At 35.9% G+C, this 13,153-nt stretch overlaps 1 protein-coding gene across 1 annotated transcript; it reads left to right on the top strand.

Annotated features, from left to right (window-relative positions):
• Positions 1 to 6,810: 6,810 nt before the first annotated feature.
• LOC109241637 lies at positions 6,811 to 7,698 on the top strand. The gene has a single exon (XM_019408389.1). The coding sequence runs from the start codon at positions 6,811 to 6,813 to the stop codon at positions 7,696 to 7,698; it is 888 nt and encodes a 295-aa protein (XP_019263934.1).
• The last annotated feature ends 5,455 nt before the right edge of the window (positions 7,699 to 13,153 follow it).

Below are 13,153 nucleotides of genomic sequence, written 5' to 3'. Positions count from 1 at the left end.
TTTTTTTAAAAGGAAAAAAAAGGAGAAAAGGTAAAGGGAACTGATAGAGGGGTGTTAGCTTGGGCTGCCTTAATTAATTTACGCAGGCCCAATTGATCTTACCCGCCCAGACCCAACCGTTCCCCACACCCAACCCATTCCCAAACAAATACACGGACTAATCACTCACAAAATCTGAGCCCTAAATCCCAAGCACAGAGACGGGAACTGCTCTTCTTCTACAGAGAGAACACTCGAATCCAGCCCCAAATTCCATCCAAATCTCGTGCGAGTGAGCTCCCATTCACCCCACGTGTTCCTCTCTCTCCTCGTCACCATGTTTGTAACGGTGTCTGACAGATTCTTTCGTCCCCATTCCCCTCTCACGTGATGGAAGCCTCTAGAAGGCATATGCTGGATGAATGGGGAGCGTGGGATCGATTTGGATTGATCACAGCCCTTCATTCATCAGGTGTTTGCCTGATAACTAGAGGGAATTTTGGGATAACAGGGAATTTTTCGTTTTGGGAGAAGGAGGTTTGTTTTTCAGGGATTTGGACTCTGATTCTGGTTTTGAGAAAAGGAAATCATTTGGGAAATGGGGTTCGAAAAAAGCTTTCTTTTCTTTTGGGATTCGTTTTGAAACCATTAGGTGAATTCCAATTACAGTAGGAAAATACAAAAAAGGGAAATCTGTCTTTTTCATTTTGTTTAATCTGAGCTTCTTTGTTCTCCTCATTTGAACATTCAGAAATTCATATTTTTGATTGATGAGTTTGGTTTGAACTTGAAGGTTGAGTTCGTTTTTTATTCTTCCTTCCTGAATTTCATCTCGAGTTAAGGGAAGTGAGCTGAGGTCTGTTGATGCTCGTGAGGTTCGAATCCGTCAAATTCGAATTTGTTCTTGTTGCTGCTTTGCTCGTTTACTGCTTGAGGCCTGAATCCCACCCTTGTTTGTAATAGCGTCCGAGCAGAAACGATTAAACTCTCGTTCAGGTTCACATCTCATCTTGCTCTGTTTTATGTACGTATGAATCAAAGTATGGTTGGAGCTTAAGATATGAAAGTTTAAGTTACATTTATCAATTTCTGGATTCTCGTTTTCTATATGTTAAGGTGTTTGATTTCTTTATATGTTGAAATATGTTTTAAAGTTGGACTTGCTAGATTTTTACATGAATGGCTGAACTTCTGGTCCGCTCTGTGGTTGATAGATGAGATGTAGTTGTCGTTTGTCGATTCATTGATTCACAGAATTTCTTGCACATCTATAATCAAATACGAGTTCATGAAATTGTCACCCAATTAGTTTTTTTTACTGCTGCTTTGCTGCTCAATCAGTCGCATTTATCAGAACAGGTTACGAACGGCAGAAGTTTAGTGATTCGCGTTTGTTATGAAGCAACATCTGGTTTAGATTTCACTTGTCCAAGTGATGAGCTGATTTAGCTTAGGTCCCATGATAAGGTTTGGTTCATTCTTGTCGTGTTTGATTTAGCTTTGCGTTGGTCTAAAGGGGTGTTGAAGCCAAATTGCTTCGCTGATTGTGTATGCTCATACTTGCTCTATTTTCCTTCTTTTGCCCAAATTTCGTCTGCCTTGTTACTGATATAGTAATTTTGCTCTCTCGAGCTGCTGAAGAAGTCAATTTTAGCAATAAATTGAGCTGATATATGCAGTATTTTGAGGGGCATTTTGTCAGGGTTGTTAAGCTGTTTAAACTCCTTCTGTTCTGCACTGTGTTGGAAACAAATCTGCCAGTTTTTTTTAGTGCATTTGTTTGATTTGGTCAGGGCATTTGTTTGATTTTGTGGTTGTTGTTCAAACCAAATAACTGATGCCTCCATATACAATCTTCAGAATGTTTTGTTTTCGTGACGGACCGTTTTGATATTTTCTCTGCGATGGGCTTGGCTGTCATCACACCAATGTGACTGAGTCAATGTTTGAACATGTCAACCTCCTGTCAGGCTTTTTCTCTATTTGCAATTAATTAGTTTGTATCTATGCCTGGTTGAGAGTGTAGTTATTGTTCATGTTTACAAAAATCATGTTTCAAAATTGAGGGACTGGAAGTTCTGTTGGATAACTTCAGTAGCTGAATCACATTCTCGGGTTCTTTTATTAAGCTCATACCATGTGAGAGTGCTAAAAGGTTTTTGTTATTGATTGTGAAAAGGATTTTTCAAAGGGAGGTAGTTCATTCGCATTTGAGAGGAAGTGAGAATTCATTTCAAATTATTTTTGTGTTCTGTTTAGCCGAGTTGGTGATAAAAGCTGTTGGCCTTCAAGTGAGCATGTTAGTCTTGTTACTATGGTGATTAAGGATCACATTTGGATGGCTTCTTCTTTTCTGTTAAAATGTGCCAATAGTTTAGGTGAAGTCTAAGGATAATATGAATTCTCGCTAACTCCATGCTTTGATTGATTTGTTTCTGCATTGATCAACATTTCATGACTAGAATTTTGGCATTCTTTCTATGGATTGTGTTTCCCTGTTAACTTAGAAGTTTGTCAGAAAACGAATTGAATCAGAAATAGGATCCCTTATTTAATTCATCTTGAATCCTTAGAATAATCGAGGCGTGCCATTTAGTAAATTTCACGGCCCTCGCAAAGTGCAAACGCATAGTTGCTTTAGGCGCGTATTTTAATAATCTATTTTCCTAAACTCGGGTGCACATTTATATGACCCAAATCCAAATCTCAACGATGTTGAAACATGTCAAAAACCACGGGTGCATTGTGACGTGGTTCGAGACATGTTTTAATAACGTTGCAATTTTCTCTAAAAAATAAATAAAAGCGGTTAAAGTTAAAATTTGCACATAGGTTCATAATTGTTTAAAATCAGATAATTAAGCCGAATATGACAGTTGAGCGACCGTGCTAGAACCACGGAACCCGGGAATGCCTAACACCTTCTCCGAGTTAACAGAATTCCTTACTCGGATTTCTGGTTCGCGGATTGTTAAACAGAGTCATTCTTTTCCTCGATTTGGGATTCTAAACCGGTGACTTGGGACACCATAAATCTCCCAAGTGGCGACTCTGAATCTCTTAATAACAAATTCCGTTTTGATTGTCCTTTAATTGGAAAAATTCCTTTATTATACCCTCCCGAGGGTGTAGTGAAAAAAGGAGGTGTGACACCGCGGAAGAACCACCGCTGAAGCGACCACAATTACACGGTCCGTGGAATTGAGGTTTAGAGAAGGTGTTTTGGGTGCAATAGAGACCGCTGGGCGGGATACCTGACGCGGCCGCGGTGGTAATTCCGCTAAGAGCAGTGAACAAGGTTCAGAGACCCTACAAAGTGAGTCTAACTAAGGAGCGCGGTCCGCGTCCAAATTGCGCGACCGTGGTTGAGGATAACGCTGAGGCGGTAAATTTTACGTTGTCCGCAAAATCAAGTCCAAACCAAGCACAAAAGTGAAGAAACGCGGTCCGCGCTTGTTTTGCGCGGACGCGGAAGTCCATACGCTGAGGCGCTCATTATTTCACTGATAGCGGAACCTCCGTAGGGGTATTTTTATCCAAAAATTTTAGTTGTATATAAATAGATCTTTTTCACATTTTTTTAGGTTATCTTTTGTCTGAGGAGCTCGTGAACAGCCGTATTTTACTACTTAGAGTAATTTTAGAGCAGCTCTAGCTATTAATCTTAGATTTTATTCTTGTAATTAACTTTTATGGCTTATATTTCATCTTCATCTTTGATTTCTACCTTGATTATGAGTAGCTAGACCCATTAGCTAGGGTTGTGACCCAACCCTAGTGTGAGTATTTAATGGGTCTTCTATTTTACGGCTTAATTGTTTATGGGTTAATGATATTTAGCTTGATTCATGCTTTAATTGTTGAATTGGTGGTTGCAAACACTGATTCGTGCCTTTTTTACTTAGACTCTTCTTGAGAAAGAGAGACTAAGTCTAGGAAAGTCAGGCTAACATGGAATTGGGGTGCATTCAAGAGATTCATAGCCCTAATTAAAGGGTTAAACCTAGAGATAGTAATACCCGACTTGAGCCAATTTTGCTTGCATTGTTTGTACACCCAATTGGGCTTGAGAAAGCCAATTAGGCAAAGTCACTCAAACTACCGACAGGTATAGAGTGAGTAACTACGCGTAAAGGTTATATCATGATCTCAAATATAAAAGTTTGTCCTAAATTCTAGACCCCTTTAGATACTCGCCTAGGTGTAAGTCACTTCCCTAGTGCTTTTTATCAATTGAGAAAAATCCTACAAAAACATTATATTTAGATTATTTTCAGCAATCAGTAGCATTAAAAGTAGAATAGAAACAAAACCAAGCATGGTTAGAAGTGCAATTAAGAACAACACGCATAGCTAGATTGGATAGAAATCCAACTCCCAAACAATATTAGCTCCTTGTGGATATCGATCCCAACCTTTCGGGTAAAAGCTTTATCGACCAGTCTTTGCCATTTTATAGTGGTATAGGGTTGGAGCCGATCACAAACCCTAATATAGACTCCTAGGATTTCAAGAGTCGTCTTAGTATCTTGAATTTAGGATTTAACTTGATCCATTAAAATTTTGATGTCTACAAATGCCCTCTACTTCATGGTTTGTCGGGGTATAGGCTTGCCGATACTTGAAGTACTCGACCATCACAACAGATGATTTTAAAACTTGGAATGTTCAATTTGCAGGAGGAGAGATGAAGGGCAGAACTGGTCCCACTGTTCGTGCCAATTTGTTTGCAACGAATTTTCGACTTACGAAAAAATAACTACAATCACAATATGAATACGAAGAAACATAATTTTATTGATAAAAAAAGCGGGTACAACTCTATTTGTTCCCTTGATTCTTCCTCTAAATTGTTCTTCGTGATTCGAGGGTTAGATCAACATATTCTCGAACATATGATGATGCAGACCTCTGTGGATGTATTTGATCTCCATGAAAGTCGAGCACTGTGTGGATCTTCTTCTTGAAGTATTTGATTATCAAGAAGAACATCTATTGATCACGACATTATTTTATGTCTTGATCCCTTTGTGAGTATCCCGAGAATTTATAGAATTTTCTGAGATGACCTCAATTTTCGAGATCCCCTTTTAAGGGAATATGTAACCCTTTTTATAGGAGTGACCTAGGGTTAGGATAGAGTAGCCTCCTACTTAGGATTTTGGTAGAGTAGCCTCCAAGCAAACCCTAATATAGACTCCTATGATTTCAAGAGTCGTCTTATAGTATCTTGAATTTAGGATTTAGCTTGATCCATTAAATTTCGATGTCTAAAAATGCCCCCTATTTCATGTTTTGTCGGGGTATAGGCTTGCCGAAACTTGAAGACAATACTTGAAGTACTCGACCATCACAACAGATGATTTTGAAACTTGGAATGTTCAATTTGTCGGAGGAAGAGATGAAGGGCAGAACTGGTCCCATTGGGCGTGTCAATTTGTTTGCAACGAATTTTCGACTTACGAAAAATAACTACAATCACAATATGAATACGAAGAAACATAATTTTATTGATAAACAAAGCGGGTACAATTTTGTTTGTTCCCTTGATTCTTCCTCTAAATTGTTCTTCGTGATTCGAGGGTTAGATCAACATATTCTCGAACATAGGATGTTGCGGACCTCTGTGGATGTATTTGATCTCCATGAAAGTCGAGCACTGTGTGGATCTTCTTCTTGAAGTATTTGATTATCAAGAAGAACATCTATTGATCATGACATTATTTTATGTCTTGATCCCTTTGTGAGTCTGAGAATTTATGGGATTTTCTGGGATGACCTGAATTTTTGAGATCCCTTTTTTAGGAAATATGTAACCCATTTATTGGAGTGACCTAGGGTTAGGATATAGTAACCTCTTACTTAGGATTTTGGTAGAGTAGCCTCCAAGCAAACCCTAATATAGACTCCTAGAATTTCAAGAGTCGTCTTATAGTATCTTGAATTTAGAATTTAGGTTGATCTATTAAATTTCGATGTCTGCACACATGTTTCTGCTGGCAACCAATTGCATTGTCAACGAATGAGTTTGGATTCGCCTTAAAATTCTACTCGAAGTTAAATAAGATACCGCATTTGGATGTGTCAAAAAATTACATTGACAAGTGAGTGCCCTATTTTCCAATTATTGTTAATTGTTCAAAGCATTCTTATATTAAATTGGACATAGATAAGTTTATTTTTAAGTCCACGCGTATCTTGATTGAATAACAACCTTGACTAGTATACGCTGAGGTGATAAAGGCATTTTTCTTCCTTCAATTCCAATGGATTGCTAATACCAACTTATTAGACACAACATCTAATATTACTTGAATCGTGACAATTATATAATCATTGAATTGTCCTGAAAGTTTACGTGCGGCCAACTTTGAAATGTAATTAGCACGAGTGAAGAATATTTGTATACCAAACACGTGTAAAATGTAAGCATCCAAAACCAGCAAAAAAGGTCAAAAGTAGACACAATTTCGCACTCTAACGCGCTAATGTTTTTACTTTCTCCAAATAATCTTCACTTTCCTCTTACTTTCTCTCCCCTTTCCATTTCTTGCTCCCCAAACTAACATTTTTCTAATCGCTTTCCAAAGAATTATTTTCTCTCTCTCTCTCTCTCTTTTTTAATGCCACCAATATCGTCATCTCACTCCTCAACTACCCAATATATACCCCTCATTTAATCCAAAACCTTCCTAGCATTATTCAAACTCTCTCCTCCTCCTTCTATACAACTAAGAGTACTTATTTCAATTCTCTCCCCTTACTACTGTAGATCCCTGGAAAATCAAACTGAATTCAGTTGTTTTTGGCCATTTGGGTCTTCCTAGAAAAATGCTGCCCGATATATCAACTTTTCTAGAGGGCACAGAGAAACTAACCGAAGAGCTGAAAGTAAAAGAAGAATCATCTGAGGATGATTTGATTCAAGAAGATGAACCTAAATATGAAGAATTAGATGATGATGAAGAAGAAGAGGATATTGATGATCATCATAAGATTGAACTTGTTGATGCTAGTGATGAAGATTTTTCTTTTATATGTGGAGTACTCACATCACCGATAGCAGCAGAAGAAGCATTTGATAATGGTCAAATCAGACCCTTTTTTCCATTGTTCAACAAAGATCTTCTCTTGTCTGATATTGACTTTAACAATTTAAAAAATCGGCTACCTGTACATCCACCTGTCAACAAAGTTTTCGTCGAAACAGAAGATAATGATCCTCCGACAACGTCATCATCATCCAACGAGAATGAAGAAATCTCAGGACCGTACTGTGAATGGTCAAAAAAAGCGGTCGAAGCAAATACAAATCCAGCTGAGGGTTGTAAAAAGAGCAATTCCACTGGGTTTTCAAAACTTTGGAGATTCCGAGATTTCATTCGTCGGAGTAACAGTGACGGAAGAGACGCGTTTGTGTTCTTGAATAACCCTACAACAACGTCGAAGGTCGTTAAGAAAGAAGAAGAAGAAGAAAAGGTTTTGGAGAAGCTGAAAGAGACAAGTATTAGTGATGAGGTTAAAGTCAAGAAAGTAATTACGCAGAAAAAGAAGAAAGTTGTAAAGAAGAGTGAAGCAGTGTTAGCACATGAAGCTTATATGAAGAGTAAAGCAAGAGATGAAGAACGGCGACGATCGTATCTTCCTTACCGGCCGGAGCTCGTCGGGTTTTTCACTAATGTGAATGGTGGATTGACCAGGAATGTACACCCATTCTAAAGGCACAAAGAAAGGTGGTTGAATGAGTCAAAGTTAGTTTATTTTTTATTCGTTTTGACTGGTGGAAATATTTTAATTTTTTATTTTAATGATGTTGAGTTTGACTTACTTAGATCGTGACACAAAGCTTGCGGCTAAGTAATGGCTACGAGTTGAAAGTTGGTTTTTGTAAATACTCATTCGACTTTCTTGTTTTAATTCTATGAAAAGACCAGACTTCTTACGACTGCTTGGAAGTTGGAATTTCCCCTTCAACCTTGTATTTTGTAACTATAGGTTGAGACGACTATGACTTGCTAGTCATACATTTTCTTTTGATTTTTTCTTATTTTTGGGGATTTCACTTGTATACAGTTTTTATACTATTTGTATTTGAAGTTGTTTTACCATGCTACTTATCTTCTTTTCTTTTTTTTTGTAAGGTTACTGGTTTCATTATTGTGGACCGTAATATGTGATTATCTCTTAGATTGTCTGATACTGTAAAAGAATTTTTATATTGTAATAAAGTATAATCTTCTTTTTCTTATAAGCTAATTTTATGTTTCTACTTATACATTTTAACGAACATTATTGCCTTCATGTGAAAAAAATAAGAAGTTTAATTACATAACTTATATGTATATGCACAACAGAGCCACATAGTATTTAAATTTGGAACCAATAATGACATATGGTGGAGTAGCAAGTACTTATTCATCTTAAAAGTCTCGACTTGATCACTCCATAAAATCGCTCAAGGACGAGCGGAGGGTAGCACAGCCAAAACAAGGGCTTTACATCTGAATATCAAGATGTGTATTAAGATCAAGACATCTGAATCTGAATACACATCTGAATTTATTAAGATGTGTATTAAGATATGAATAGAAATAATTAAGACTGTTTGATTTTTAACATCTGAATGTATAAAATTTATCTTTATTTGCAAATTAATAAACATAAAATTCAAATGAAATACTAACTAATCCAATATTCTATCAATAAAATATATAGTTTTTAAAAAATGATAGTTGTTGGTGGTGATGGCTAACGGGTGAATGCCGACTAGAGGCGGTGGTTTGTGGTAGTTTTGGTTGATGATGGTGGTTCGTGCTAGTAGCTAGTAGTGATTGGTAGTGGTCGCAATTATGATTGAGGATGGTGGTGGTGGGTGGTGATAGTTAATAATGACGGATGGTGGTAGTAGCTGTGACTGAGGAAGGTGGTGGGTGGGTGGTGGTAGGTTATAATGATGGGCAGTTCCGGCTGTGGTTGTTGATGGTGATGGAGTAGTCAGTTGTGGTAGTTGAGGTGGATGAGTGTTGACTGTGGGTGAGAATGCTATATGGTGGTCAGAGTGGTGGGGATAGTGGGTGGTGATGGTCGATAATGCTGGCGGCTATGATTGAGGATTATGGTGGCGTGGTGGTGGAGGTGGTGGTGGTGGGGGTGGTGGTGGTGGCATGGTGGTAGTTGATAATGGTAGGCGGTGGCGGCAGTTAATAACGAATATGTCATAGCATCTTAATGAAATTAAGTCTCTGTTATAGATCTTAATCATACAGACTTATTCAGACCCATTAAGTGGTTGTGAAGTAAAAAAAACAAACACACTTAATGATTAAGATCTGAATAATTATTCAGACTTTAAAAACAAACGCACTTAATGTCTGAGATCTAAATGATTAAGATCCAGACCTCCATTAAATGCAAACAAATGAGGCCTAAGTCAGACACGTACGAAAATATTTCTTATTGAGAGTTCTTTAAAATATAATAGTAATTACTCTATATTTAGGCTTATTTTTTGAATCAAATAAAAAGACTTGATTAGTTTTTAAATCTCTATATTTCTTGTAGAATTATGTGCCCATATATTACATACTTGCATTTGCAGTTAAATTAAAATTGATAAAATCTTACATATGATCAATAGTGTCTCGCAAAAAGAAATAAATAGATTACTTATACTATCAATTGAAAATGAATTATAAGAACTCAATTATATAAAAATTATTACGTAATAACTTTGCATCTCAAAAAAGTTAAAAAAAAAATTATACTTCAAATAAAACTATATAGGAATATTTGTTTTTAAAAAAGAAAAACTTTGCCTCCCATCAAGATTTGGCTTCAATTACCTTAGGCCACCCTTAGGAATGCTTTTTACCCTCCCCTACCCCCCCCCCCCCCCCCCAAAACCAATGTGAATTTCTGTGCGAATCCCAATTTAGTCGGGCCTTAATGCGGATATCAAACGCGCAGGGAAAAAACAAAAGAAGAAAAGCTGTAAAAACAGCACGGGCTAGCCAGTTTTCGGACTGGTCATTAGAAAATAGCCAGCATTTGCAAAGTCATTGAAAAATAGCCAACATTTTGCTGCAACACGGAAAGTTCCAGCATAATATACTAGAGATCGGTGCACCTGTGTATGAACTTCCAGCAAATTATGCTGGACCGGTATATTATACTGGAACTCTAGTATATTATACTGGAGTATTTTTCCATATTTGAACAGTGTTTTTATTCAGATTTATCTTTACATGAAAGTGGCTAAATTTCGATTACTTTTGAAACTGTGGCTATTTTTAAATGACCACTTGTAAATCTGGCTATTTTGAAATATCTCCCAGAAAAGCTACATGGTATCTGGCATACTAGTCTTAGAGTACGCGCGATGCGCGTAAATCCTGTCTTACTGAATATAATTTTTGTTTTAAAATAGTATTGAGTTATAAAATAAAAGTGTAAGTTCCTAAAATGGTAATGACTATTGGTTGTATATAACTAACTCAGTAATTGAAGAAATTATCTCAGAAGTCCTCAATCATCAATAATTCAACTTAACATTTGTTCCAGGTTCGTAATTTCATAATTTTAGTTTCACGACAAGAACCTTGAAAATCTAAATAATCTTAAAGGATACAACTTACAATATATAAGAAGACAATTAATAATCTACGAACTATAAATAAACACAAAATCAAAGTACAATAATAAACAAAAATAAAAGATTTTAGCCTTAAAGATTTTGAAAGGAGTTATTGCTAAGAAAGAAAACTTGAATATTAGTAGCAAAATTTCCCTAATGTCATGAAAATTGGTACACGTTTCTAATGCCCTTTAATAGGGATATCATTAATAATAAGTTTTCTACTTATTCACTTGAGAGTTTTCTTTTTGAACCCACCGAAAATTTGACTTTTCTTATAATAGGGACATTAAATGTTTCCTACTTATTCTCCTTTAAGTTCTATTTTCCTTTTTTAACCTAAGAAAATCATATTTTGTGATGGATATTAATTGAAGAAGTTGTTTTTCACTTATTCACTTCTTCTTTCTCCTTTTTTTTGGCCATACGGTAGTTTCATTTTTTCTTCCCAAAAATATCTTATTGATATTTACAGTTTTATCCAGCTTAAAATACACTTACAAAGAGTGAAAAAGATGAACGACATTTTGCTAAGGGCATTCGTGCTTTTAATATAATATAGATAGATGATAATACTTTTATCATACTTAAATAATTAATAAAATTGCTTTGAGTTGCAAATTAAATATCTCTTTAAACTCTACGATCTCATTTAATTTGACCGCCAAAGCTAAATTAGGTCGACATACTCCACCATTAGATGCGGTACGAACGTTACATAAAGATACAGAATAAAAGAAAATATACCATTTCCTACTGGGCGCAAGAACATCGCATTTGATGCATTGGCTTGTCATGGATAACAGACCAAACAGAACTTTGGTAGATTAAGTCGCACTTTACAAAGACTGATACATGTGATGCTTTTATTGGTTTGAACAAACAAGGCGTGGATGTTTGTCTTTTCCTAGATTATTTCATTGAATTAGTTATCGTATTTGAGTGCCAAAACAAGAAGATAACAAATCGATTTCAACTAGTACTAAAATGACCTAGTTGATCATAGTCTTGATGCATTGAATCGATCAATTTTGGGTAGCCGTCACGAGATGATTCTTTGCAAAACATGTCGTCAATCTAACTGTCATTTGCTGAAGCATCCTCCAGATCTTAATCCAAAAATGTTGAACATGTCGAAGCACATGGGCTGCACACACTTTTCTTCAAATTATATACTTCTTCTCTTAGCATAAGAAAACAAAGGAATATAACCAAGAATTCTTAAATTTAATAAAAAAAAAAAAAAAAAATCGTCCCTGGAAACTAAAGTGGTTGCACTACTAGGACAATACATTTAATGAACTTAGGCATGGCATATGTAAATATTAATTGGGCAAGTATGCTTGAGCCAACCATCGACAGAAAGTGAACCACAGCGCCCCCAACATGACATTTACTCGGCAGGTGAAACTTTACAGTAAAATAGAGAGGTTGCAATGCAGGAGACACAGAAGATTACTTGTCTGCGGAAATCAGAAGCATCAAATGAATTCCTTAATCTTCTCGTATAGCAATTCAGGTTCTATACACTGATAATGAAAAGGTTTTATATATTGATAGTAAAAGATTACATTTATATAATGTGCTGAGTTTCCAGCACTTGCATTGATGGAAGAAATATTTAGGTTCTGGTGAATTAATCAAAGTCGCAAGCTGACTAGGACATTGAAAATATCGATATTTACACAGGTAATGTAATTTGACCGCCTCTAACGATCGAGTTATCTACTGATCTTAAGTGTGGAACTTGCAAGTGGCTATTAAGTAACTCGATTCTGTAAATATCATTCGCACAATCAGCATATAAAACTTGAATCTTTAATAAAATAAGGTCTAACAAAATTAAAGGGCAAAAGATTCCACCAGAAGAAGATTAGAAGAAACAAGTAGTTAAGCACAAAATGCAAAACTTGTGAAGCATTACTTGCTTTTGACATTTGATCTATATATCCCCAGAAGAAATGTGACAACAAAAATCATAGGATAAGGACAAGTTGCAATAGTAAAAAGAATAATGTATAGAACACCAGTAAAATATAGATGATAAGATAGAATAAGGTGAGAAGAGAAGAGGAGCTTGTAGTATATGCCCCTAAAAATAGGAGGAAGTTTCTTTTGGCAAATATTCTTCTGTTTGTTCTTATTCACAACCCACAGGGAGAGAGAAAAAGAAACATCACATTAATATGTCCTTTCAGTTAATATATTCACCTAAGGGTTGAGTGATCAACTTTCATTTGCGTCAAAAGATATAGCATCATACTAGTTCTTTCCTTTTTCTATCGGTACAACATCACTACTTTTTATCACTAAAGTTTTGACAGTACGCTTGTATTTTTAACCTGAAAACTACTCCCTTCGTCCCAATTTATGTGGCGGTGTTTGACTCTCACGAAGTTTAAGAAAGAAATGAAAACTTTTGAAATTTTTGATCTAAAACAAATCATATATATTTATGTGGCTATAAATCATTAAGGGTAAAATAGAAATTCTAAAGATAAATTGTTTCTAAATAAGGAAAGGTGACATTATTTTTGAGAC

The sequence above is a fragment of the Nicotiana attenuata genome, unplaced genomic scaffold, assembly GCF_001879085.1.
Source record: "Nicotiana attenuata strain UT unplaced genomic scaffold, NIATTr2, whole genome shotgun sequence".
Classification (NCBI taxonomy): Eukaryota; Viridiplantae; Streptophyta; class Magnoliopsida; order Solanales; family Solanaceae; genus Nicotiana; species Nicotiana attenuata.
This window is presented reverse-complemented; position numbering and strand designations above follow the sequence as displayed.

Excerpts from the sequence above, each read along its gene's own strand:
- LOC109241637 (XM_019408389.1), top strand. The coding sequence starts at position 6,811 with ATGCTGCCCGATATATCAACTTTTCTAGAGGGCACAGAGAAACTAACC.